Source organism: Oryctolagus cuniculus, chromosome 6 (assembly GCF_964237555.1).
Source record: "Oryctolagus cuniculus chromosome 6, mOryCun1.1, whole genome shotgun sequence".
NCBI classification, from domain to species: domain Eukaryota; kingdom Metazoa; phylum Chordata; class Mammalia; order Lagomorpha; family Leporidae; genus Oryctolagus; species Oryctolagus cuniculus.
Genome location: NC_091437.1, coordinates 35,917,368 through 35,945,198, shown reverse-complemented (window position 1 = coordinate 35,945,198; position 27,831 = coordinate 35,917,368). Strand labels below are relative to the sequence as shown.

General features: G+C 41.1%; 1 protein-coding gene across 4 annotated transcripts in view; it reads left to right on the top strand.

Annotated features, from left to right (window-relative positions):
* HTR4 (5-hydroxytryptamine receptor 4) overlaps nucleotides 1–27,831 on the top strand; it is a 187,967-nt gene that overhangs the window by 155,967 nt on the left and 4,169 nt on the right. For 3 of the 4 annotated variants that reach the window (XM_008255221.4, XM_008255222.4, XM_070076270.1), the window contains one exon: nucleotides 677–4,127. The exons of the other annotated variant lie outside the window; for it this stretch is intronic. In XM_008255221.4, coding sequence (XP_008253443.1) covers nucleotides 677–767 — 91 coding nt within the window. In that variant the 3' untranslated portion in view covers nucleotides 768–4,127. Of the gene's footprint in view, nucleotides 1–676; nucleotides 4,128–27,831 lie in introns of those variants that run through there. 4 annotated transcript variants of the gene reach the window in all.

Sequence of the window (27,831 nt, the reverse complement as noted above, 5' to 3'; positions counted from 1 at the left end):
ACAAACAGAATGTCCTATATTTTGGCTCAAATAAATAAACAAAACAGACTGCACCAATGTTAGAATAAATCATAGGAATTGATATCTGTTGTGTCAAAAAGATAAAAACTGGCAACAAACTCAGTGTCTGCTAATATAATACTGCCTTGTTAGAAATTAACTGAATTTGACTGCATTGCTTTAAGTAAACTAAATTAATGATGAAAAGGACATGATATAAGCCAGGCTCACTGTGAATATTTGTGTTCTTTCCTGGTACTGTTTCAAGAGAGATCACCAGAGAATAACTTGCATTCAGAGGATTGTGCTCATTATGGAAATAATCCAAAAGCCATAATATATAATGCACTATTAAAGAAAATGGGGATGTGTAGCCTGGAGAAGATACAAATAGCAGAAGGCAGAATTTTGAGTGGGCCTGGAGGGCACAGTAGTTCCACTGGAGAGAAGTTACAGGGAGGCAGATTCTGGCTAAACATTAATAGGCTGTTTCTAATAGCTAAAGTTGCTCCAAAATAATTATGGGCTGGCCTGTTACTAGAAATTCCTAAGTAGAGGCTCATCTAGCACCTGTGTGCATGGTGTCAGAGGATTCCTGGACGGGGTGGGTTCTTTCATGAGATGGTCCCTGGTGTGCATTCCAGTGCTGAGGTTCTCTGATCTTCTCCCCCTCCAGGGATGCAGTGGAGTGTGGAGGCCAGTGGGAGAGTCAATGCCACCCTCCAGGAACTTCTCCCTTGGTGGCTTCTCAAACCAGTGACACTTAGGCCCCTGAGACAATGACCTAGAAGAAAGCAATGCCTCTGAGAGAGGAGCAGGTCCTACAATGCGGCTTGTGTGTGACTGCACCTGGTATTCTCCTCATCTGAGGTTCTTCTGTCCACCAGAGCAAGCATCCCACGCACTTGGAGCTCTTCCTCCGAGATTCCGAGAGGTGGAGTTTGAGAAAGTCAGGGGACAGAATGACTTCCTTGGTCACTTCTCCTTTCACAGCAGTCCCTCTTCCTGGAGTCTCCACTCTTGCTCTACAGGCTCTGTTATCCCTCACATGTTCCCTTGCTGTGCCTGGTCTGTATTAGTCATGTTCCAAACATGATCACTCACTGTGTCCTCTCTCAATTGTCAATGTCTCCAAACAGATCTTCTTTGCTGTGTCTGCTCAGACATTGTCAACACACATCTTCCGTGTGCCTGTCTCGGTCAGAATTGTGTTCCAAGAGCTCACATTTCTTGCTTGGTCGCGTTGATCACAGCCATGTTAAGATCGTTGCATGTCTTTTCATCACCCTGTGGTGGGCCTCAAAGACACTCTCCTGCCTGTGTCTGGGTCCAACGGAGGGTCTTCCTTGCTGGCGCCTCAGTCAGTTATGGACTTCCACTTGCTCTTTCTTGTGTTCGGTGTCAGTCAGTCCCTTTCTCCAGGACATGTTCCTTTTATTTACCACGGGATCACAGAGGCAGAGATCTGTCAGAGGAAAATGGTCTCCACGGCAACCCTGGGGACACCAACAACAGACAGCTCTTTCCAGTGCCACTCTCCTATCTGCTGCGAGATGCCTGCTGTCCTGTCATGCTAGAATGGGACATCTTCCCCTTGAGAGCCTTGCACAGGGCTGGCAGCATTGCAGTTGTTTATTACGAGACTCTGGGATCTTTGCTGCAAGCTCACAGTGAGCTTAATGTAACCATGGCACTGATTTCAGCCTTGTCGCTTCCAAAGAAGAGGACTGTTGGAAGCTCACACTGCATGGACACACCACTCTCCACTGCCTCCCAGGTGCAGGAGAGCGGGGCCCAGCAGTGCTGGGAGAAAACGATGTTTGATCTGAAGTCCAAAGACCTGGATTCTGCCTGTGGCTCTGCCCCTAATACGCTGTGAGATCCTCAGTAATGCTCCTCATCTCTGGACCGGACTTTGAACAACTGTCAACCCACGTTTGGACTAGGCGACTCTAAGATTCTTTATGTTTCCAGGACAACAGGATGCTGCTACAGCCACTTGCTACCTCAAAAGCCTTCTGGCTTTCTTTCAAAAGGATTGCCTTCCTCGTGTGGGCCCTCTAGACCCTGACCGTGTCAACTTTACCTTTCAGGCTAACCTGGATGTCTTTGACTTGAAGCAGAGCTCATAGCTCTTGGCAGCTGCCTCAGAGTAAAGGTGCCAGGGGGTTAAATGTACTTCCAGGGCCGTGTGAAGTCTTACCTCTGATCTGGGCTGTGGTTTAATAGCATCTCAGGACCATTCAGCATTTTTTTTTCTCTTGCTGCTTCTGAAGTGTCAGTTATCAGTTCCAATATGTTTACTTTAAGAAACTTTGAGAAAGAGAAGATTGCCCAAACCATCCAAATGTAAAATATAATTCTCTGTACTGTGAAGGCTTAATTTTGTCAGGGAGAAAGTTGCCTGAGTAAACTCTCAAAGACAAATGTTATTTTGAACTCTTGGATGTTGGCGAGAAATATCTTCAAGGAAGAAATGTTCCTGGTGCAGGCAGGGACTCTCCCTGATCGGTGGAGTAGATTCAACTGGAGATATATATTCTTGTCCGATATGGCGAAAGTTTATTGAGGTTCTAACTCACCCTGAACCTGTGATTGTACCGGTCCCCTTTGATTTTCAAGTCACTGTACCCCTGCTGTCACTAGGCTAAGCAGCCACCCCTAGGAGGCATGCACCATGATGAGGATGGTAGTTTTCTGATCCAAAGAAGGGAGCAGAGCAAGCTTCTGAGACTCAAAGTTCTGGACCCAGTGATGAAGTCCAACCAGTCTGCCCCAGCTGCCTGTACACCCTTCCCACTGCCTCCACCAGCCCCTTGTGCAGGGAAAGTGCAGCATGAAAGCAGGAGGTGCACCGAGTCCACTCCTGACTTGCCGAGTGATTTGAACCAACGGCTGAACACCTCTGGCCTCAGAGGATTCCTCCTGACTACTTCACTGAGCTGCTGTAGAGAGAAATCATCTTTTGTTAAAGCATTCTGTAAACCGTAAAATGCCATTCCCTATGTTTATTATGACTTGGATCTTTTGGATTACTGTGAATGAACATGAGCTCTCGAGGATTAAGGATATATTCATTAAGAGATGAGCCAGTTTAGAGAATGAGCTATCTATGATGAAAAAGTATATTCGTGAAGCACCCTTTGGGTACCAGCTCTTCCAAATCAACCCCTGCTCATTTGGTCACTCTAGATTGCCCAGCACACAGAGTAATACATCTCAAATACTGTCATTTAAAAGGATTTTGTTGTTCTCAAAGTAAAAGGGTAGCTGGGGAGAGATGTCAGCTACTGGCTGGTTTGGGTAAGAATGAGCCTAGCTTTTCCCTGTAGTTCAAACCACATGGAATAAATACACATGCTTGTTTGTTGTAAAATAATATATTTGAGAAAAAAGTACCCAGTCCATAGAAATAATTCCTACCACGTATATTCAACATATATTCCTATATTTAAATTCTGTGAAAAAACATAGGGCAGAATATATAAATGACTAGTTGACAAGAATTTTATCCGAAGTGACTACAAAGACACAGAAACAGATAACTTTTGAGATTTTTCTTTATCTGACAGTATATGTAAATTATTGCTAGTTATGATTTAATGTTATTTCTGGTAATATCTTGATTTTGTTTACATTTTTAATAAAGCAGAATTACAAATGGGCCATTTGTACAGTTTATAATGCACTGAGTCCCCCTGTGTGATCAACATATAAAGTATATGTGTGCCCATTATATTAACATGGAGTTTAATTTTATAATTTTAAAGCATTAACAATTTTAATGATGGTTTTATCTTTGTGTTTTTTTTTTTTTTTTTTTGAGATTGTTAGTTATAGCAGTGAAGGGCTTTGAAGGTATTTGTACCTGTGATTCTAATTTTGTTTCCATGGCAAGTACCCTTGGCTTTATTATATCTACTTTCTGATGCAGTTCCCAGAAATGTGTTCTGGGGTAAACAGGAACCTATATAGATTTTTTTATTGACAAATTCTATATTGATAAATGTCACATCTGTTTATATGAGTGCATTCTGTACATGTTTATATAACCTATATAGGAAAGTAAATATTAAGTCTAAAACTAATAACTGAATTTTGAATATGCAATAAAATGCCAAAATCCACCTCCATGCCTCAGTTCTCTAACTCCAGGAGCCCAGTGCATCACCCAGAAGCTATTGGTGTTTGAAGCTGGGGGAATTCTGTGTCTACTATGAGGTTCTCCACAAGTAAAGCCAGAGCTCCAGGACTCCTGCCTTTCACCTTCATCTGGGCATTAAGAATGATGATGGGTCTCTGACATGGTCACCCATGAGCAGAGGTTGGGAATCCAGCCCAGCCACTCTGAGGGCATAAACAAGGAGCCATTCAAATCTGTATGGTAGTTCTATATCCAGGGTTGCTGCATAGATGTTATCAAGCATGTGCCTCCTTACAGATACTGTGTTTGTGTGTGCATGGGGCTGTGTTGGGGGGACTGACACACTTCCCCATGCAAGAACCTGGAGGCCAGCAACTTTAGGCCCAGATTACATGTCAATGACATCCAGGTCCTATCTCTTCTGAGTGTGGGCAGTGCAAAGAGCCCTACCACCATCAGTTCCCAGAATACTGACCCTAGCTTTTCTGTTTAACACTTAGACTCTCCATCTTCTCAATATAAAATGCAGAGGGTATACACTAAGTATTTTCAAACCAGAATCCGTTCTTCACAACAAACTATTCTGGAATCCCATTGCATAAAAGCCTCAAGCATGATAGGGAAAATATTTTGACATTATAATCCATGCCCTCAACAGAATATCTTTGGAGTCTATACCCTCATGAGCTGGACCAGGGATTTCCTCTGAAGATTAGCAATAGTGCCTAGGTCCAATGCCCACTCTGCTTTCCTTAGTTTGCAGGAGCACAGTCCAGAATATTGCTGAGAGCTGTTTTTCTAGGTGACAACCCTTTCCTCACAATCACACCTGCAAACCTCTTCATGCATAAAGCAGCCCATCTCTTGACACTTCTTTCCTAAGAAGGAAACCTGGGCCTTCACTGGCTGTGAAGCTCGGGCAGAGTAGTAGAGGCCAGAAATGTCCTGCAGAAGCAGTCTCCATGCTAACCTAACTAGGGGGGACTATCTCTTGCTGTCTTTCCAAACTGTCTATTTTTCACTTTGGATGAGCCATCTCCAGACTCATCCAAGGGGAAAAGTTAGCACTGCTTTTAGCAATAGCAATTCAGCATGCAGATAGGCAGATTAAGAAAAAAAAAAAAGATTTATCCATCTATTCGGAATTCAGAGTCACGGAAATAGAGAGGGAGAGACATCTGCTGGCTCTCTCCCTCAGTGGCCCCAGTGTTTGGGGTAGTGCAAGGCCAAAGCCAGGCGCCTAGAGCTGCTTCTAGGTTTCTCACATGGGTGCAGGGTCCAAGCATTTTTGCTTTCTCAGGTGCATTAGTATGGAGTTGGATTGGAAGGGGAGCAGCTAGGACAGGAACTGGTGCCCATATGGGATGCCAGTGGGTGGTTTTACCTGCCACACCACCACACCAGCCCCACCAGATAGCTTCTGAACACTTGCCATAGCCTAGGGTCTGTTGCCAGAAGTATATTAATGAACAATGCTGATGTGGCCTGTGCTGTGGCACAGCAGGTTAATCCTCCACCTGCAGCTCCAGCATCCCATATGGGCACTGGTTCCAGTCATGGCTGCTCCTCTTCCAATCCAGCTCTCTGTTATGGCCTGGGAAAGCAGAAGATGGCCCATGTCCTTGGGCCCCTGCACCAGCATGGAAGACCCAGCAGAAGCTCCTGACTCCTGGCTTCGGATGGGCCCAACTCTAGCCATCGCAGCCACTTGGGGAGTGAACCAGCGGATGGAAGACCTTTCCCTCTTTCTCTCCCTCTGTCTGTCTGTAACTCTACCTTTCAAATAAATACAATCTTAAAAAATACTGACCCGATCTCTGCCCTCTCTTCTTTGGGAACCAGAAAATAAACAAGGAGACACAGATACCCAAATTAGACAAGCTTAGATACTGATATGTGCTATAAAGAATGTTAAATGTAGAGAAGAACAGCGGTGCTGTACTGTTAGCTGGATTAGTTAGGATGGATCTGAAGCAGGCAATTCTTGTGGCCAGGAGCTAGAAGGCAGAGGATTTTACTTGAAGGAATATCATAGACGAAGGAAACAGCAAATAGAAATGCCCTTGAGCAGGAATGCACCTGATATGGGGGACTGGGGCTCAGTGAGTGCGGGAAAGGTGATAGGAGAAGGGATCAGAGATTAGTAAAGGCTGACACTAAATCAGTAGCATAAGATAACATTCACCACTTACATAATTATGCATCAGGCTTAGTTGGAAACATTTTACATGTTACCTCTTTTAACCCTATAAAGTAAGTATCATTTTCTTATCATATGGATAAAGAAACCAAGCAACTTCAGAGAGCTAACCTGGAATTCTTTCAAGGAAGTAGAAATTACCTGGAGCTGGAAATGGAAACACAGCCTTTCCTCCCGGACCTTATTCCCTGAGGGACTGGATCCACCTGAGGACTTCTTCCTCCACACAAGGACCATCTTTGAAAGGATGGATTCTTTTCCTGTACATTTTCCCCTTTCCCTTGCTTCTTTCTCTTTGCAGTGTTGGCTGTCTGTGAATAAATGATGCTTCGTTTGCATGGTAGTGCTTCGTTGATTTTACATTAACTCCAAATGACATTAACTGGAAGGAAAAAACCAACTCTGCCAGCCAGCAAGTGGTTTCCTATTAAAACTATTGATTTAATAAAAAAAAAAGGGGGGGGGAATCGATTTGGTTATACAATCAGTTGATTTTTCTCATACATTTCTTATTGCTAACTTTGCTGACATTATCCTTCCACAAATGACACTATATTCCATCTGGACTGGGAAATCAGGCTTTCAACCACAACACCAGTCACACCATTTCCCTAACCAAAATTCCCCAAGACTCCTGGTTGCTCACCAAATTCTAGGTTCTCTATAGGTTTTCTAACCATAAAGTTTTGCCTCCAATTATTCCTCTTCAACACTGCAGAGCCAACCATATGTGTTTGACTCCATATCTCTTTGCATTCTGCATTCAGGCTCCTGCCCCTCCTGTTCTTTCAATGGGGCACACTTCCCCTGGCATCTCCTATTGTTGCATTTCCAGTGCCACCTTCTACTTGAAGTCTTTTTCAGTCTGCAGGAGAGTAGGATGTATTTGACCTATTCTAGTCCCCACTCCCTGTATTTGTTCTGCGACATTGGGATGTGCTTTTCGGTATGGTTCATTAATCATGCCCTTCTGAGCTCCCCTGCCAGATTTTGAGCTTCTTGAAAACAGTGGCTAATTTGTATTGCACCTCCTTTTCTTTCTACTGCTAACCACAGGTTTCTGTGCACTGAAGCCCTCCAATAAATTCATTGCATTTACTTGTTTGGAAGACCTCAGAGCTTTTCATTGTTTATAGCATCTGCACTATACCATCCCACTTCCTTCTTTCAACCTGAAATTTCGCTGCTCCTCTGACATTTGATACGCCATCCCTGTGAAAGCTGTAGCCTTCTGATAAGAGGAAAATCCTTCTGTGACAGTTTTGAATAAAACCTACATGTTATATTTCTTGAAACAGTAAAAGAATTCGAGGTTTTAAACATCATTATTCCTCTGATTTATGTGTAGCAAGTTTTTTTTTTTGGTTCAAGTCTTTCTATTGTAAAATAAATTAAGCTTGAAGTCATGTATTTATAGACTGCACTGATTAATCAGGTGGAAGCTATGTTACCTGACATTGCATAATCCTGGAGGATACTGACCACTATTTCATTAATAATGATGTTGAGTGAAGGGACATGGAGTGAACGGAGCGTGAAGCAGGCCATGGATGTGGAGCAGACACCGTGAGAACGACTCCGATGAGGATGAGGATCTAAGTGTATGCTCAAAAGCTGTCGGCAAATGTCTGCTTTCCCCTTACACGCTTACAGCCTTGCTGCATACCTGAATACATTCCTGCTCCTGTATGCTTTAAAATTTTCCAGCTATCAACTGATAAAAATTCCTCTGGCAAGTGATTGGGCTTTGGTATTAGACAAACATGGGTTGATATGTGGCATCTAAATGCTACTGTTTGACTGTGGCAAAGTTCCTCAACTCTGAGCCTCAGTTTCTTCTTTCCAAAGGGATGATGACGGCACATTCCCGAGAGCACTGCATTGAGGCTTCAATGGGTTAAAGCAGAAAAGTCCTGGTGCACGGTTTCTGGCATACTGTAAGCTCTCACTGAAGTGTAGCTGTTACTATTATTACTCTGGATTCTGTGACATTTCAAATTCAGAAGCAGCGTGCAGAGTCATATGGTGAGGGTGGTGAGAAACCGGGAGCAGAGACGTGGTGGAAGCGGCAGGCATGCAGTCAGCGTTTCCCTGCCAGATGTCTTATCTGCAAAGGGGCAGCTGTGTAGACTATTCAGGAGAAGATGGGGATGCCAAGGAGTTTGACTGTGATGTCAGAGAACAAAGATTTACATAACAAACAGGAACCAGAGTCTGGCTGTCACTCACTATGTTCTTAGTGCACCTACATTGTCCCTTCATCGCCAGTTCATGTGTCTCATCTGAAACGTTCACATTTCACCTTCTAAAAAAAATAAAGGATGCAACTTTGTGGATTATCTATGATGTGTCAGTGTGACCCAGACACGTTATACATCATGTAACTTTCAATTATCAAATAAAGAGTTGACTGGATTCTCAGCTCTCCAACTTGCCAGTTGTACATATTTGGGCAAGTTGACTTATCTGAGCTTCAGTCTCTTCACTGGTAACAACATAGGTGTTCACATGACCTATCACAAGAGGTTGTATACTTAAATAAGATGATATGTATCCTAGCAATTAGAATACTGCCAGGCAGGTAATTGGCAGTGTCTATCATTTTCATTATTTTATATAAATCCTGTTTTATGAATATGTAAAATGAGGCTTCAAAGAGACTTAGTTTCTGACTGAAGATCATAGGAGTATAATGAGCAGAGCCACGATACAAACCTAGATTCCCCTGTCCTAAGACTCCACACTCTATTTTCCCATCTGCCAAGAAGGTGAGAGACAGAAGCAATATACTATCCGAAATTAGAAGACAGTTTACAGTATGTGTGAAAATCCTGGTAGCCTGCATGAATAGTCATTTTAATTGGCCTTGAGCCTTGAATAGAAGGGCAGACATTATCTGTGTTTTCACAAACTTGGTTGAAGTCATATGATTTCATTTGAGTCTTCTGTTAACATCATTTCATTCCAGCATTGACCCCCTGAATTAGCACTATAATCAGTATAAGGACTTTTTGTCCACAAGGTCCAAATGGGGGTCCATATGGCACTATTCAATGATGAAATCCTTGGCCAGAATATAGACCACCGTCCTCTATGCCACATTCTTTCTCCAAAGCCTCATAGCAATCACACTCTTTATCATCCTCCTGCACTTGCTATGGGGAGACTGAGTCATCAAATTCTAACGCTTTGTGAAAGGGAACTCGAGCCAGAATTTCACAATTTCCAGGCAAAACTCTCTGCCTGGCTGAACTGAGGCACTGCTTCTGATGGGAGCTCTTGTCCCTGTGGGCTAGAGAGTGGGAAGTTGGTCAAAGTGTGTTGAGTCCATGGAAGCAAACAGGAAAGAGTAATCTTATCAGGGACACCCTTACTACTGATCTTCCTTTAACACAGAGCCTTCTGAAAACACTGAAGTCATAAAGCTGAAAGTTCAAAATCATTCTAGAATTCTGTCTCATCCAATAGTAGCCCTTTCCATGGAGAAAAGTCTATTTGTTCTCTACCTGCCTGGCATTTTTTTGCTATTCAAACCTATTGAAGCTGATGGCTTTGCTTTGGTAGCTGCATTATGGAAGAACATATGGATTCTAATTTCACCCTGTATTTTGCCACTCATCAGCTGAGGGGGTCCTGGCAAAAGCATTTTCCTTTCTGGGTCTCAAGTTTCTCATTAGTTAGGCCCTTGGCTATCTCACTAAATTTATTCATTCACTTCACAAATGTTTGTGCACTTTTAAAGGAGAAATACGAAGTCAATTTTGTTCCCAGGCCCTTGATGGCCTCCCTGTCAACAGGTGAGAAAGGTACCATCACAAAAATTAGAAAGCCAGATAAAAAGTACATCAAGTGAGGTTTAAGAAATTATATTCTAAAATGCAAAGGATTAAACAAATTATCACTACAACAACTTATTATTAATCTAATATTCCAGAAGACAAATCATCTGATTCCTGAATTTCTCAAGCCTCTCATTTAGCCTCCAAGTTCTCTTTTTAATGATGTACCTGGTCTTGTCTCTCTGGTTTCAGTACTACCTCTCAGAGCTTGTTCTCCATCACCTGATACCAAGACAACCACCAATTTCTTTTGCCTATAGTCCTTCTATATCTGCACAGACTGCCAGGTTAATGTTTTCCTAAAATCATATATACACATACCCCCACAACCAACAAAAAGAAAAAAAAACTAATAATTGTTCCAAATTGTCTGTATTCAACAACTCAAAAATTTCCAATGGTTCCTAGTTACTTACTGATACATCATCTACTCACACAACACAGTGGTCCATTCAGAATAGAATGAGTCAAATTGGACCAAGTCCAGCTGTTGGATCTCTTTTTGACTGACTCCTCACTGCTCTTCTGCACTAACCATTCCTTCCTCTATTGGCCAATTACAACAAAGGCCTACTTAGCCTCCCTTGTCTGTAAAGTTTAGCCCAGTCTACCCTGATGTGCCCAATAAGTTTAACAAGACCTAGTTTCCTGGAGCTGTACTGTCATCTCCATGGATGCCCTCAGGTCTATGCACAAAATAGAAATATCCAAATTACCTATCTCAACATAATACTAATGAACATCATCACTATCAACACCAAACAATATAAGGTAAAAACCTCCCTTTAATTGACAAACATGTCAATGGAGTATTTCAAGAGAGAATAGAAAAGAAATGACCTTGTTAGCCATTTCAGGAATGCAAGAAATTAATTTCATTTTATTTCCCTCCAATCAAACAAGCTTTTATTAAACATCTACTATATGGCAGGAATTGTTCAAGGTGCTAATAATGTATAACAAACTCAGAGGTCATTATGACAAGCTCTAAGGGCCTGATCCTTGAGCATGAAGGCAAAAAAGAAGACTATTTCTGCTTTCTGTGTCTACATTGATCACTGGATTACTCGTTTGCTGATCTCCAACAGCCTAGCTGGTGACTAACTGTCCAAATGGAGTGCAGACCCAGACACCCGTATGAGTGGGAAATGGGTGAGTTGATCTGGGACCCTAGGTGGACATCTTCAGGGGGATAGCAAAGCATCATACTGACAAGGACATCTGCAAAAAATACAAGTGATCATTATATACCAGCAACTTCCACCTTTCCGTTTTCCTCAACAGGTGTCAACTACAAATCATCTTACTGTACTGGTAACATTTAATGTGTAATAAAATATCTTGAGCCTAAGATTAAATCTACATCCTTTTCTCTAAAAATATAGACATGCATAAAATGTTTAGTTCACTTCCAAGAAGTTCATTTTTCATCTAAAGTGAAAATTCAAGTTAAGTAAAATAAAAAATCCCTGCTTTCATTTGACAGTGTATTGATAAATACAACATTAACCTATGATGCACTCACAAAGTCTTCCCTTTGTCCTCCTTTGGCTGGTGATGTATTTATTTCAAAGTCATAAATACAATCTTCTAATGCCATTTTTGTTAACAGAATGATTCATTGTAAAGACAATATTTATATAACGTTTCTTTTGTCCAAATAACTCCATGGAAATTATCTCAAAAGTAGTTAGATTCCCTGTGAACTAGATTAGGGAGAATGTCATTGCTTTCTTTTATAGACTAAAACAAAAGGTCCAGAAGAATCTTCACAAATATCTGAGATCATGGAGAATGACTGAATCCAATCACACATCAGAATTATTTCACTCAACCAAGATTTATAAATTACATGCCTGCTATATGTCAGACGCTGTACTAGTCTTTGGCTCTACTAACTCTCAGACAAATCTATTTCAAGAAGAAACACCATATTTTGTCTGGAAATTGACTGGAGCAAGTACAAAATCCCTAGATCAGTGAGCATATCTTACATATTATAGTATACTTTCAGCCATGGTGGGAAATGGAAGCTTCAGGAAGCAGACAAACCTAGATTAGAACCTTGATTTCAGCACTTACTGAAGAACCCTAGACAAGTCACTTAAGCCCGTGATCTTTTGCTTTCCTATCTGTAAAACCAAAACTACTTCTGGAGCAGTGGTTAGCAAATGATAGGTTTGTGTATCAAGTTCAGCCATCTGCCTGTTTTTGTGTGACCTTTGAACTAAGAGTGTTTTTTAACATTGGTAAAAAGATATAAATATGAAGAAACACCACTAACACCAAAAAAAAGGAAAAAATAATAATATTATACAGCACCCCATGTGAATCTGAAGCCTCAACTATTTACATGTAGTCCTTTACAGGAAAAATTTGGCACCTTCTATTCTAGAGTCAGAAGCAAGTTTCCGAGCCCTTATCAGTAGCACATACTTGCGCAAATTACCCCACTTCTGGATTTAACTTTTATCAAATGGTCATTATAACAGTACTTATTTCATGTGCCGTAAAGTTATGTATGTTAATATGCATAAGATTCTGAGCCTGAAGCCTGGTAACACTTAAAGAAATGTTAGCTATTATTATAAATTTCATAATTACCAATCATCAAGTCTTTAGAAGATATTCACAAATATTAAATGAGATAGTACATTTCAAATACCTACTCTAGTGTTCTCATGGTAAGTGCTCAACAAATGTCAACTGTCATTGGTATCATCGTCGTCGCCGCCATTGTTTTCAAAGCTCTTTCATATACATCATCTCATCAGACACACCTAACAGTCCAGTGGGTGTTGTGACAATTTCCTTCCGAAGTGAAGAGACAGACCACGAGCCAGGAATAGGAAGAATGTGAGTTAGTGCCAGAGATGCTGCATTTTGGACCAGTGTGTCCTTTTCTACTCTGCTGCCTCTCCATCAAAATATCCGAGGGTCTGTTATTTGTTAGTTTTCTCCAAATGATGTACTTTGAGTCCTAGGAGCCTGATGAGGCAGGCAAACATGACTGTATTCCTCGCTGGCAGTGCTCTGTAGACAGGAAGCTGGGATAATTGGATTGCAGCCATTTGGTCTCAGGGCTGTGTTTGTAACCAGCCAACTGCTGATGACCAAGTCTAATGGAAAAAGCCCTGACCAAACAAACATAACCCCCCCTGTAGGAACTCATTGTTTTTGCTGCAGCAGGAAATTCATCAACAGCCTGGTTATGTTCCTATCCAGGGCAGAGTTGGCTTCACAATGTGCCAGCCCCCAGCCTGCCACTAGGCACAAGCAGACACAACCTGGAGCAGGGGATTCGTTTTCTGCTGAGGAGCCAGGATGTTTTTCACAGCAGAGTAGATTTAGTTAGATCAGAACTGTTTTTCATTTGGTTTGAGTCAAAAGCCACGGCAAGACTCATTTGAGCAAAGCAAGCACTTTGGAGTGATGGTTAAAGTTGTTAAGATCAGAGTGGTGTGCATTAGAGTTGACGAATATAAAAATCAGTAACTTCTGCAAGTTAGCTCGTGAAAGCAGTCATTGTATCTACATATTACTCTGTCCTTTCATATAGTATTTAAGCCAGCTTTAGCTGAAAAAAAATTTTTTTAAGGCAGTATATTCAAATCCAGTGATTTGTAAACAGTATGGAAATTAGTGTTTCCTGCTGTGGTTCCTGCAAAAATAATGGAAATTACCCTTAAAAAGCTTCAGCATTGTCCTTGATGTAGAAAACAGAATAAGTATGCTTTGCAGAGATTCACAAAGCCACGGAGAACAGGTGACATCTGCCTCTGATGATCAAAATAAATTTTGCCTACAAATAGCAAATGTTGTCCAGGGGACATAAATCTCAGTCCAAGAAAGAGGACAAAAGGCCTCATACCCAGGAAGATACCCCTATATGTCCCGGGGGTATTCAGATACGGTAATCCTTTCATCTGAAGTGGTGGCACACAATTTTAAGGAACCCAACAACACTTCAAGGGTAGGGTGGAGGGGATTAATAAGGAAAGTTAGGGTTCTTAGAACGTCCAAGCAAGGTCCAGGAGCTGTCCAAGTGTAAGAAGCACTTGAAATAGATTTTTCGCAATCCTAGCTTGCTGCATGGCCTCTTCCCTCTGTTTGCTGTGTAAGCCTTGTATCCTTGGTTTTGAGTTTTCCCATCAAGTGCTCCTCAACAGTTGGCCAACCACCAACAATCTGACTTATCAAAATACTATCCAAACCATGGTCAAGCCTGCTGCCCATTCAGCCACTTTCTGGCTCTATGACCTCCCTCTGCCAAATATTTCTAAAAGCTTAAGGAAGGCAACACTAACCACATTTAACACTTCGTACAAGATCTGGGCCAAACTAGGGAGGATGTATGACAGCCCCTTTCAGTTCAAACCTTCACAACAACAACCCAATGGATTGTAAAAGGTGTAGATGAAGAATATGGACCAAACTCAATGGTATTTTCAATCCATTAAAATTATCATGGATGTCAAAGAGCTTCGTGAATTGGTGGTTTATGATACATATCTAAGTGATTCGGTCTGTAAAAACACAGGTTCAAGCTGACATGGTCATTCCAGGTTGCAAAAATGCAAACAGCCTGGAGTCACAGGAAAAGTTAGTTTAAGAAAGTTGACATGGACAGGAAACTGTTTGAGACATGCTGTACAAATTATGCAGTTTCCGCAAACCTAAGTTCCTATTTGATAGTAATGCATTACATTTCATGTTAACATTTCTCTAACATGCAACAAAGCACAACTGTTTTTAAGAGTAGTGCAGTGTTCCTAAGAATTCCATCTTCTGAGAGTTTCACAAGGAAACGTTTTATTTGTTCAGCACTTTCAGACACTTCTGTACTTTTCTACATGTTGCACTATCCAAAGTTCAGCCACTAGACTCTGTAGAAGTGGCATACATTGTGGCATACACAAAAACAATGTCATGTAAGTTTAAAAGGAAATCTTTAAGTACCTAAAGGTTGCAAAGATTTTGACTATTTTTTTAAAAAATCTTTTTTAGCTTTAAAATTTAACAATTTTTAAAATTTTGTCCCATTCACTTCATAAGTAAATGTTATATAAATCCACATATATACTGTTTTTTCTTGATAAAGATTGTAACGTGGGGGAAAGAAGTGTTTATGGCTATCTGCATGGTATGATTCAGAGAAGCAATATTTGTAACAATATAGCAAACGGTAAGATCTCCACACAGATTTTACAGTCTCTATATTAACTTCTACAAATTAAAGAGAATTAAGGCTTATCTCACTTAACATAATGATAGTAAAGGTCTAATAAAGGAACATGCATATGCCAAGTATTCATTAGCTATAGTTTATAATATTACCCAGTGTGTAATCCAGTCCCACATGAATTGTCAAACACTGAATTGCAGGAGATCTGGAGCAAAGAAGTAGTTTTAGTGACCTTTGTGCACTAAAATTCAACTAGGCTTCTGCTGTTTCTGTGACAGGGACCTTTTTATTTGACATTTAACTTCCAGAAATGCATGTTGCAAACAGATACCCAGATATTTAAAGCTTCAACTGGTTATTTATATCCTCTTGGGAGTGTGAGTTTCTTTCTCAGATTTTCAGGCTAACACATCAATTACTGAAATTCAAAGTTCTCATAAAATAGGCATAGCGTTCAGACGGTAAACTTCAGGGACTTTGTTAGTCAGGATACCAGGGCGTATCATGAGGTTAATTGAAAGCCCAAGGAGAACCAGTTGAAATAAGAAAACCTGGGTGCCCAAACTACCATTTAATCATATAATTGAATTTGGACAGCAGTAGTACTAGCTAGCATTTATGACCACTCTCACTGGCACGATGTATACTTGACAAACCTACTTGACTTCATTTACTTCTCACCGTAACTCACAGATCAGGGTACATAAAGTACCTATGTTCTAGATACAGAAATTGTGCCAGAGGAAGGTGCAAAGCTGAAAGGCTACTGAGTAAGGAGAGTCGAGATTATAACTCTGATTGACTCTCAATCACCGTGGGTCAGCTAATGGTCATTGAAATACTTTACTGTGCTCAGTAAGTCCTATCTCCTTTCCCCAAAAAGCTTGCAATTTATCTGGGAACATGCTATATAAATGTACATACAGTTGCATTTAACAAATCACAGCAAAGGCTGTCACAATGCAGCCTATATTGTCATATAAATTATAGAAAAATAAAGTACCATGTGTTTAAAAGAGGAAAGGGGAATACCATATTGAAATGGTCAGAGATAGCCATATTTAATTGGCCATATTTAATCAACTATATTAGCTGAAGGGGGGGAGAAGAGCCTGAGTTCCTTACTTGCTAAGTAAAGGTAGTCATAATTTTTCCTGTGAATATCTGAAGTTGTTCCAAGACTCAAACAAGATGCTAGGTATAAACACACATTTTTAGACATGCATTTAGACAGTGCAGCATAACCATGTTGTACAATAATTATGCTTCTCTCCTTGTCTTCTCCTGAAAGCACCTGAAGAACACTGCCATATTTAAGCTAAAATCATGTGTCTCCTAAGCTTTGAATTCTGTTTCTCCAACTTCTGCCTGGCTCACTCTCATCTGTGACTATTTTCTGTCAACTAAAAATGGCTGTTCCTCTGTCTCCAGCTCATCTGCAATGGCCTCTGAACATGCTTTGTAGTATCCTTAGTTTCTGTTTCTTCTTTGGTCCTCACTGGACAAGGTGGAGGGTGGACATGGAAACCTCGCAGTTGTTAATAGAGGCCGTTTTCTATTTTTTCCCATTTGTTGCTTTACTCCCCAAATGCACATGACAACCAAGGCCAAAGTCAGGAACACAGAACCCAATCCACAACTCCCACATGAGTGTCAAGAACCCAAATGCTTGAGCCAGCACCAGCTCCCACCCAGGCTGCTCATTAGCAGAAGCTCAATCAGAAGCAGAGGAGCTGGGAATTGAACCAGGCATTCCAATACGGGAGGCACACTTCAAGTGGTGACTTAACCACTGCCCCAAACGCCCTTCGCTATTTCTTACTTTTTAAATAATGGTTTTGGCTTCATTACTGTAATGAAGGCGTGGCCTTTATCAGTCTCACAGGAGATTATCACTGTACTGAAGCTCAATCCAGTTGGTGTATTACTTGTGATCCTCATCTGCATTATTCCTAGTGCCCCAATTCATTCTTCATTTCCTCAGCTAAGACTGGTGGACTCTCTCAGACTTCCTAAGTTATTAAAATGTACTTTGACTTAGCGTTAGTAACTACTTTTAAGAGCAATTTTAGGTTCACAGCATGGTTGAGCAGAAAGGACAGAAATTCCCCATATAGTCCATTCTCTGACATCAGCATAGTCTTCTCCATTATCAATATGCCCCACCACAGCAGTACCTTTCCTACAACTGAAGAACCTGCATTGCCACAGGACTATCACTCAAGGTTTACAGTTTATTCTAGGGTTTCTTTTAGGTGGAGTGCGTACTATGATACAACGGCTTGACCTACCATTATACAGAGTAATTTCATTGCCCTAGGAACCTCTGTACTCCACCTATTCTTTCTCCTACCTAATTCCTAGCTACTCTGCTCTTTCCACTGTCTCCATAGTTTCGCTTTGACCAGAATGTCATATAGCTGGAATTGTACAGTATACAGCCTTTTCATGTCGACTTCTTTTACTTTGTAATACGCAGTTAAGGCACTTCCAGTGATAAATAACATTCCATCATCATATATTTTACCATTCACCTACTGAAGGACTTCCTGGTTGCTTTCACATTTGGGCAATTATGAATAAATGTGGTAAACATTATGTGCAGATTAAGTTTTCACCTCCTTTGGGTAAATACCAGGTAACTCAATTGATGGATCATTTAGTAAGAGTGCATTTTTCATTCCAACCAGCCATGTGTCATTGCTGCGTCACATTCTTGCCAGCATTTGAGGTCAGGGTACTGGTTTTTGGTATGTTAGTAGGTATGTAATAGTATCTCACTATCATTTCCATTTACCTTTCCTAAGGACATGTGGAGCATCCCTCTGTAGAATTTATTTACTATCTTTGTATCTTCTTTGGGGCAGTATCCAAATCTTTCGGCCATTTTTAGTATCAGTGTTTCCATTTTGAGTTTTAAGAGATCTTCGTACATTTAACAGTCTTTGTTCATGTATGTTTTTTGCAAATATTCCAAGTGTGTGTATATATATATATATATATATATATATAAAGTTATATATAAAGGGGATCCAAAAGACTCCACCCAGAGACTATTGGAACTCATAGAAGAGTTTGGTAAAGTAGCAGGATATAAAAATCAATACACAAAAACCAACAACAGCTTTTGTACACACCTTGGCATTTACCCAAGGGAAAGGAAATCAGCATATGAAAGAGTTCTCTGTGCCCTCCTTATTATTGCAGCTCAATATACAATAGCTAAAATATGGAATCAACCCAAATGCCTGTCAATTAAAGACTGGATAAAGAAATTGTAGATAATGTACTCCATGAATACTATATGGCAATAAAAAAAATGCAATTCTGTCATTTAGAACAAAATGGATGGAACTGGAAAACATCATATTCAGTGGAATAAGCCAGCTTCAAAAAGCCAGATACCATATGTTCTCCCTGATCTGTGATAATTAATAAAGCCACTTAAATGGTAATCTACACAAGTGAAATTGACACTTTGAAAAGCAATGACTTTGAATAGCCCTTATCTTGACTGTTGAGGAACAGTGTTTTTTTTCTTCCCATATATTTTTGAACTCCTTACTTAGTATAGAATTAATCTTATGTATATAAATTTAATTAAAAATAGATCTTAGTAAAAAGTAAGAATGAGAATAGGATAAGGAGTAGGAAGAGAGGTGGGAGTATGGGTGGAAGGGCGGGTACAGTGGAAACAATCACTGTGTTCTGAAAGTTGCATTTGTGAAATACCTGAAGTTTTTTTTTTTTTTTAAAGATTTCTGTTATTAGTTTCATCTCAAATTCCACTGTGGTCTGGCAGCAGACATTGTATGGTTTCTATCCTTTTACATTTGTCAAGGTATGTTTTATGTAGAATGTTGTCTTGGCCAGTGCTCTACATGTGCTTGAGAAGAATGTCTATGCTACTGCTACTGGGTGAAGCAGTCTGTAGAAGTCAACAGGATTAAGCTAAGGATCTTGAGATGAGAAGGTTATCCTGCATTATCTGAGTGGGCTCTCTTTAATCACAAGTATTATTCTAAGAGTGAGTCCGGTGGAGTGGAGGTAAGAATCAGAGAGGCACAATGTGATGATAGAGACAGAGGTTGGAACAATGAGGCCCTAAGACAAGGAATGTGGACAGCCTTTAGAAGCTGGAAAAGGTGAAAAACTGAGTCTCCTCTATAGCCTCCAAGAAGAACACATCTCCTCCAACACCTTGACTTTTGTCCATTGAGACCCATTTTTAATTTCTGACCTTCAGAAATGTAAGATAATAAATGTGTGCCCTGTGAGCCACTACATTTGTTGTCATTTGTTACAGCAGCAATGGGAGGCCAAACCCTCCTAATATGTCACTGGACTCCGTCTCCAACCTCACTCCAGTCTGTTCTATACATCACAACCCTCCCTCTCCAGTCACCCTGTTCTCCTTAAAGTTTTGCCCAGCTTCCTGCCACTCTTAGGGTGAGGACAACAGTCCCCAGCATGGTGGCCTCTGCTGATCTTGCATCCTCATGTTCGATGGATGCCCATCCTGCTTTGCAGCCTCCTCCCTCAGGATGTGGGCCTTTGCTCCTGATGGGACTTCTACCTGCATCCTCCTTCCTTTGGCCTAGTTGACCCTTATTTGACTTTCAGTTCTCATCTCCTATCACTTCAGTCACACCATCCTGCCACACTGACCAAAGTGACATCCCCCTCTGATACCCTCACGTAGCACCAAATACTTCAACATTCCTCATGTCGTCTTTTTTTTTTTTTCCTTTTCATATGACTGTAAGCCTTTCCCTGTTGATTTTCCATCCTGAAATCTCCAAGGCATGGCATAGTGCTCGACTGTGGTAGGAACTCAAAATTTGGTTTTCATTAAGTAAGTGGCTGAATGAATAAATGCCTTGTCTCATTCCTCTCTAAAAATACCCATTGTGAAATTTTTTCTAGATGATAGAGCTCCAGTTTTCTGAAACTCTGCCTTAGGGTCGAATCTCTTTAAACCGCGGCACCTACTACTTTAATAATTAAAACACCTTCTTGCAAGTGTTCCCAATGTGAATGAGTCCTGCCACGCAGAGGAGGGCCAGGGTTATTATGCCATAAAGTCTAATCATTTCCTGATAATGCCAGGCTGGCCAGCAAAGGAGACTATTATTATGCTACTAATTACTGCATCCAGGCAGCACTAAGTGTGGTTCTAATTTGTTCAGTGAATGAATCGTAGACTCAGGTAGTTACCAAACCTAGTATGACTCCTGTCATGTTTGACCAGATTAACACAAAGGGGGAAGCAACCCAATTTGATGAAGCTGCCTCCTGCATTGCTGTGGCTTGGGAAAAAGCAGTGTTTTCATCAAGACATGAAAACTTCCCAGGTACACGCACTCACCTTGGTTTGGCACTCCACCAGATCAACTGAGGGACTGCAACTAAGATCTTGCACAGAGCTCAGAGACCTGTGACACTAGAAGAGAGATGCGCTCGCTCTGGGGTTTGCAATTCTGATAAGGGAGAATGTAAAGGCAAAAGCACAAAGCCGTCTACATCCTGAGGCCTTTCAGATGTTACCTGTAAAGGAAGTAGAGGAGGAAGCTGTATTTAATGGATATTTAATGTATCATCATCATCATCATCATCATATACTCCTAACTAGATGTGGTGATATTGAGGAAATGTATTATTTTAGCTTTACATATATATTTTATATTATTTTAGCTTTAATATATTGAACTTCCTCTTGTGACAGGCCCTGTGCTGATGTTTCCCTATACTATGTTATTGAAACCATACAATAATTAACTTCAGCTGAACAGGAGGAGAATGAGGTATAGAAAGAATAAATAGCAGGGCCAGCACTGTGGCACAGTAGGTTAATCCTCTGCCTGCGGCACCAGTATCCCATACGAGTGCCGGTTATAGTCGTGGCTGCTCCTCTTACAATCCAGCTCTCTATGGCCTGGGAAAGCGGTCGAAGATGGCCCAAATGCTCAGGCCTTTGTACCCACATGGGAGACCAGGAAGAAGCAATTGGCTCCTGGCTTTGGATCGGTGCAGCTCCAGCTGTTGCAGTCATTTGTGGAGTGAACCACTGCAAAGACGACCTTTTTCTCTCTCTCCTCACTGTCTGTAACTCTACCTCTCAAATAAAAAAGTATGCACATAAAATGAAGTTAATGTTAAAGAATAAATTGCTCGCTAGATTTAAATGCCAGTGACTGGTAGGGACTGGATTAGTAGCTAGGTCTGTTTGACTCAAGCCACAGTCTCCATCAGTATGTTGTGTAATAGCCTTCTAGCTAGTGAGACAAGGCAAGATAAACACAAACACCTGCAATAAAGCACAACAGAGTTGTAAAAGCAAAATAATCAGGTAGAAGTACAACAACAAATGAACTACTGAGGGTTATACAGTCATACATTGCATAAGGACACTTTTGGTCAATGATTGACATCATATATGACAGTGGTCCCATATAAGTAAATCACCTCATGACTTTGTAGCCTCTTAGCCTGTGTAAGTACACTGAATGATATTTGCACATGATGAAGTCACATAAAGAATTCACTTCTCAAAATATATCCTCATTGTTAAATAAATGTAATGGGCCGTTCTTCATCACTATAATGAACTATAAAGGCTGGCTACTTTATAAAGGAATGTTTACTTTGGCTCATGATTAGGTACATGCAATATCAAGGAGCCCTATCAGGTGATGCCCTTTTGTTACCAGAGCATCAAGGCAATGCAGAATATCACATGACAACAGATAGGGAGCACATATGTCTATTACTGGTCTCTGGCCCTCGTTAGGCAGCCTCAGAATTCAATCATCAGGGCTGAATTCTAATAGCATTATCTGAACCTAATCACTTTCCAAAGTCCCTACCTCTACCACCATGGGCAGATTACGTTTCAACTGTCTAGGGGCTTCCAAGATGGCAGAGTAGGGAGGGAACTTATTGCTCTAGTCTACAAGAAGAAGACAGTTGACAAAAAAAAGTGGACAGAGTGAAGGCTGGGTGCTTGTGGGAGGCTTGTGTACTGGGATTGAAAAAACTGAGACTCTGTGGGAAGGCTCATGGTGTGGCTGGGACTTTGCGCAGTAACTATGGTAGACTCCATACCCACAGAACTCCCTGGTTACCTGGGGAGAGACAATGCTGGGGAGCTTGAGCTTCCACTGAGGACTGCATGGATCCTTAGTGTGGTCCTTGTGGCAGGGCAGATGAATATTATACCCACTGGGGCTAGTGCTTAGGCACTGGTATCCTTTGAGGGGAGGAGCTCAGCTGAGTACCAAAACCCACCCATCTAATAAAAAAAAAAAAGATTTACCAAGCCCTTCACCCTGGACAACTAAACAGAACTCCCTGGCCACACCCACTACATGCCTCTAAAAACAGACACTCCACTAATCCTCAGAAGCATAGCACAAAGATAAAAGCAAAAAAAAAAAAAAAAAAAAACAAAGAAGAAACCAACGACTATCTCCACAAATGTTGAAGAACAAACACACCAATTCAAGACACACTACAGGACAGTTATAATCAAGACAGCCTGGTACTGGTACAAAAACAGATGGATAGAACAATGGAACAGAATAGAAACATCAGAAATTAATCCAATCATCAACATCAACTTATAATTTGACTAAGGAGCTACAATCAACCTGTGAAGCAAGGACAGTCTCTTCAACAAATGGTGCTGGGAAAACTGGATCTCCACATGCAGAATATGAAGCAGGACCCCTGCTTTACACCCCACACAAAAATCCACTCAACATGGACTAAAGATCTAAATCTATAACCAACACTATCAAATTATTAGAGAACATTTGGGAAACCCTGCAAGACACTGGCACAGGCAAAGAGTTCTTGGAAAAGACCCCAGAGGCACAGGCAATAAAAGCCAATATGAATAAATGGGGTTACATAAAATTGAGAAGTTTCTGCACTGGAAAATAAACACTCTGGAAAGTGAAGAGGCAACTGACAGAATGAGAAAAATATTTGCAAACTATGCAACTGATAAAGGATTAATAACCAAAATATATATAAAAGATCAAGAAACTCCACAACAACAAAACAAGTAATCCAATTAAGATAAGGACAAAGGACTTCAATGGATATTTTTCAAAAGATGAAATCCAAATGGCCAACAGACACATGAAAAAATGCTCAGGATCACTAGCTGTCAGGGAAATGCAAATCAGAACCACAATAAGGTTTCACCTCACCCCAGTTAGAATGGCTTTCATATAGAAATGAACAAATGCTGGCAAGGATGTGGGGAAAATGGTACTCTAATCCACTGTTGGTGGGAATGTAAACTGGTAGAAAGTTTGCAAGACTATGGAAGACAATATGGAGACACCTCAAAAATCTGAATATAGACCTACCATTTGACCAGCCATCCCACTCCTCAGAATTTACCCAAGGGAAATTAAAGCAGCAAATAAAAGACTTATCTGCACCCCCATGTTTATTGAAGCTCAATTCACAATAGCTAAGACATGGAATCAACCTAAATGTCCCCCAACCAAAGACTGGATAAAGAAACTATGGGATATGTACACAATGGACTATTACACAGGGGTAAAAAAATGAAAACCAGTCATTTGCAACAAAATGGATTAATCTGGAAATCATACTTAGTGAAATAAGGCAGTCCCATAGGGACAAATACCGTATGTTCTCCCTGATCTGTGATAACTAGTAGAACAACTATTATCTGTGCCCCCATGTTTATTGCAGCTCAATTCACAACCTAAATGCCCATCAACCAAAGATTGGATAAAGAAATTATAGGGTATGTACATTATGGAATACTACACAGTGATAAAAAAAATAAATGAAATCTGGTCATTTACAACAAAATGGAATCAATCTGGAAAACATCATACTCAGTGAAATAAGCCAGTCCCCAAATAGACAAATACTATATGTTCTCCCTGATGTTTGAGAAATCATACAGCAACTAAAAAGTAATCTGTAGAACTTACTGTCGAGAAACAGTTCTTTTTCCTCATACTGTTTGTTGAACTCTTTAACATAGAGTTAATCATATGTGTATAAAGTCAATTGAGGATGGTTCTCATTAAAAAATTAGAGTGGGAATAAGAAAGGGAGGAGGAAATTTTACCTGTAAAGCCATGTAGTTCTGCATACATTCCTACAGAGTTACTTCTAAAGGTACAGCTTAAAAACTTGCCATGAGAAATTAAGCTGGGTGGTAAAAATGCCATCTTCAGTGTTAAAATGATCATAGTAAGTGTTACAGTGAGCATACAGATAGGGTTAAGCATTAAAGTGACCACATAAATAGAATCAAATGCCTGGTAATAAAGATAGAATTAAAAGGGAGAGAATGTTCCAATATGGGAAGCAATCTGCACAGCAGACTCATAGAATGAGCATCACTTTAAGTAACACTCTGACCCGAGAATCAGCCTTTAAGGCTTCCTGGTATGGCTGAAAAGTCCATTAGAGCATTTCAGGCATGGGAAGCCAAGACACTGTGGCATAAAATGTTGTACATGAAGGATCTGAGACCCCAGAAAAAAGAAGTGGCCATCCAAGAACAATGTACTTTTCTCTAGATAGTGCAGATAATTTCCACTCTGCTTATAGCCTTGTCCAAATACTGACGGAGTTAGTGTACTCAAAAGGCTTCCATAGCTTAGGCAGCTGATGTCAAGAGCCTTGGGTGATTACTGACGTGACACATAGAGTGTTACTTGTTGAATTAACAACAGGAGTCACTGTGCACTAACTTCCCATGCAGGACCTCTATGCTTAATAAGTTATGAGAGTTAACTGTAAAACTTGTTCTCATTTGTGTGTGTTTGTGTTAATTGCTGAAAATCTTTACTTAGTATAGAGTTGGTCTTCTGTATACAAAGTTAATTGAAAATAAATCTTAAGGGAGAAAGGGACTGGGAAGGGGAGAGGGAGGATGAGCAAGGGTGGGAGTGTGGGTAGGAGGGCAGGTATAGCGAGAAATAACTGTATTCCTAAATTTGTACTTATGAAATTTGTATTCACTAAATAAAAGGTTTATTTGAGGGGAAAAAAAGCTTCAACCCCTTTAATTCCACACTCATAGGAGTTTTGTTGACAAACTGTATTTGAAACCTGGCAGTTCCACATAGCTATATTCTATCCAGAGTTTGACCACTTATCACGTTTATAGCTCACACCAGGGCCAACAGAAGGCCTTCTCTCACCTGCTTCTGTAAACCCCTAATTGGTCTCTGTTCAAACCCCACCTCCCTTTCATCTGCTTTCAATAGAGAGACAGCCAGCTGGGGCTTATTTGGACCATCATGGCTCTACTCAAACCCTCCACGGTAATAGAAGCCATAGCCTTATAGGGATCTGCAAAGTCACCTACACGCCAACTCCGGCCCCGGATGCCTACTGGCTTCAACTCCTCTCACTCCTCCCCTTCCTCTTTCCCCAGTCCCTTACATTCTTGCTATTTTTTCTGACAGGCCAGGCATCATCTCACCTCAGGACTCTTGTATTTGCTCTTCTTTTTACCCAGAATGATTTTTTTCCAAAGATATACACATCTCCCTCCTTCAATCAGGAGACAGAAATCTGTTATTTAAACAATATTTAAATAAAAAGTTAACTAGCCATATAGTTATTAACTGCTGAAAGAACAAAAAGGAATATTCTGTTGTATTATGGTTCCCTCTACTGGCTCTTGGGCTTAGGGGATACAGAGGATAAAAGGAGCAGAGTGGGAACCCCACCAAGCAGAAACTTAGACCTTTGAGGATGAGGCACTAACCAGACGCAGCTGCTGTCGCTGAGGGGCTGCCATAAAGCTGGCTATGCAGAGCTTTAGACACTGTTAAGTGGATTCAGCTGCTGCTCCAGGCAGGCACTGCCTCTTCTGGGAGAAGATGCTCGCAGAACCCTTAAGCGGACAGGAAGATTGCCAGAAGAGTTAGCACCCTCTCCTTCCTCCACCCTGCAGTCCTCACCAAAGCCCACAACTTGAGCAGCCTCACCAGGAGCTGGTCAACAAAGGCAGGCATTCGGTTTGCAGAATGACAAAGCCCTGTCTGGTAGGGAAGCTTCGAGGCTGATCTGTGACTCTTCTGCTGCAATACTAACTTCCCTCAAGTCTTAACATACCTCATGGGGACCTCTCCTGGCCATGGTAGTTAATAGCATATGATCTGACCCTTATTTCCTTGCTCATCTTACTCTTGCCCCAGCACTGACCTAGCTGGCTAGCAGTGGAATAGGTTGTTAGTTCTTCATGTCAAGGCCCACTTGCTCACCTCTCTGCAGCTGCAGTGGATGGTGAGAGCTCAGACGCATGCCCTTCACTCGATCTATGTTTCTCCATTAAAACTTGCTTCTGTTATGGGCTAACTTAAGCCTGAATTCAGTATTTCAGGTTCTTGCCCTCTACTTAGATAAGAATTCTAAGTACTGGCTCAAACAAGACATGCAACATGGCAAGGTTTAGACTTTACTTAGAGAGTGAGCCAAACACACCAGAACGTAAGGGCATTATTAAGGAAGGGTAGGCCAAGAAGAGTAAATGAGGCGTTCCATACCAATCGTTTCCAGGGAGCAGGCCAAAAGCTGCAAGCAAAGAGGGCATGCGGGCAGGAGAGTGGCGAGAGGGCGGCAAGAGAAGTGGCAGATAGCAAGCACGAGACGCCCAGGCCCAGGCCTCTGCAGGCCTCTCATTCACTTCCAAAAGGGGAGTGGTTACACAGCCTGATTGACAGGAGGGTGGATACAGGTGAGATCACTCAGGGGGCAGAGGGTGTGGCCTCTAGCTCACCAACCTACTCTTGTCTCCCTGACCTGTCTGATATTACTTCTATCCAGCTAAGAGGGCTGTTTATTCTAGATTAGGAACTCTCTCTCCCAGTAGTATTGACATTCTAGGACAGATAATTCTTTGTTGCGAGAGTGTGCTGTGTATTGCACAATCTTTAGCTACATCTCTGGTCTCTACCAAGCAGACGGCAATAGCAACATGTTCTCAATGATAATCAGAATGATAATCAAGAATAATCAAGTGGTTCCTGGGGGCAAAACGCTCCCTGCTGGGAACCTTCTTCTAGATATATAAGATGGTGGATGGGTTGTGTGACAATCAGACAGTTAGGTGCTGGCATCAGAATAAGTGGGTTTGATTGGATATGTCTTCACATATTACCTGTTTTTCCCTGGGCCAGTCACTAAACATATTTGTCATTTTGATTAGCCAACATGAAAATCTTGGGATAATCATTATGATTAAAAAAAGGAATTCACAGAGGGGGTTTTACACAGAACAACCCATCCATAGAAGTAGGCGATAACTTATTGTAATTATCAAATTCAAAACAAAGCCTCAGTGTAAGTCATGAGAAGTCAACAACAACATATGATGTGCTGCCAACTTAGGATGCCAGATAACTGGTGATTTTCTCCTTGAATGGGCTTGATGCTGGACTCAGAGAAGTAA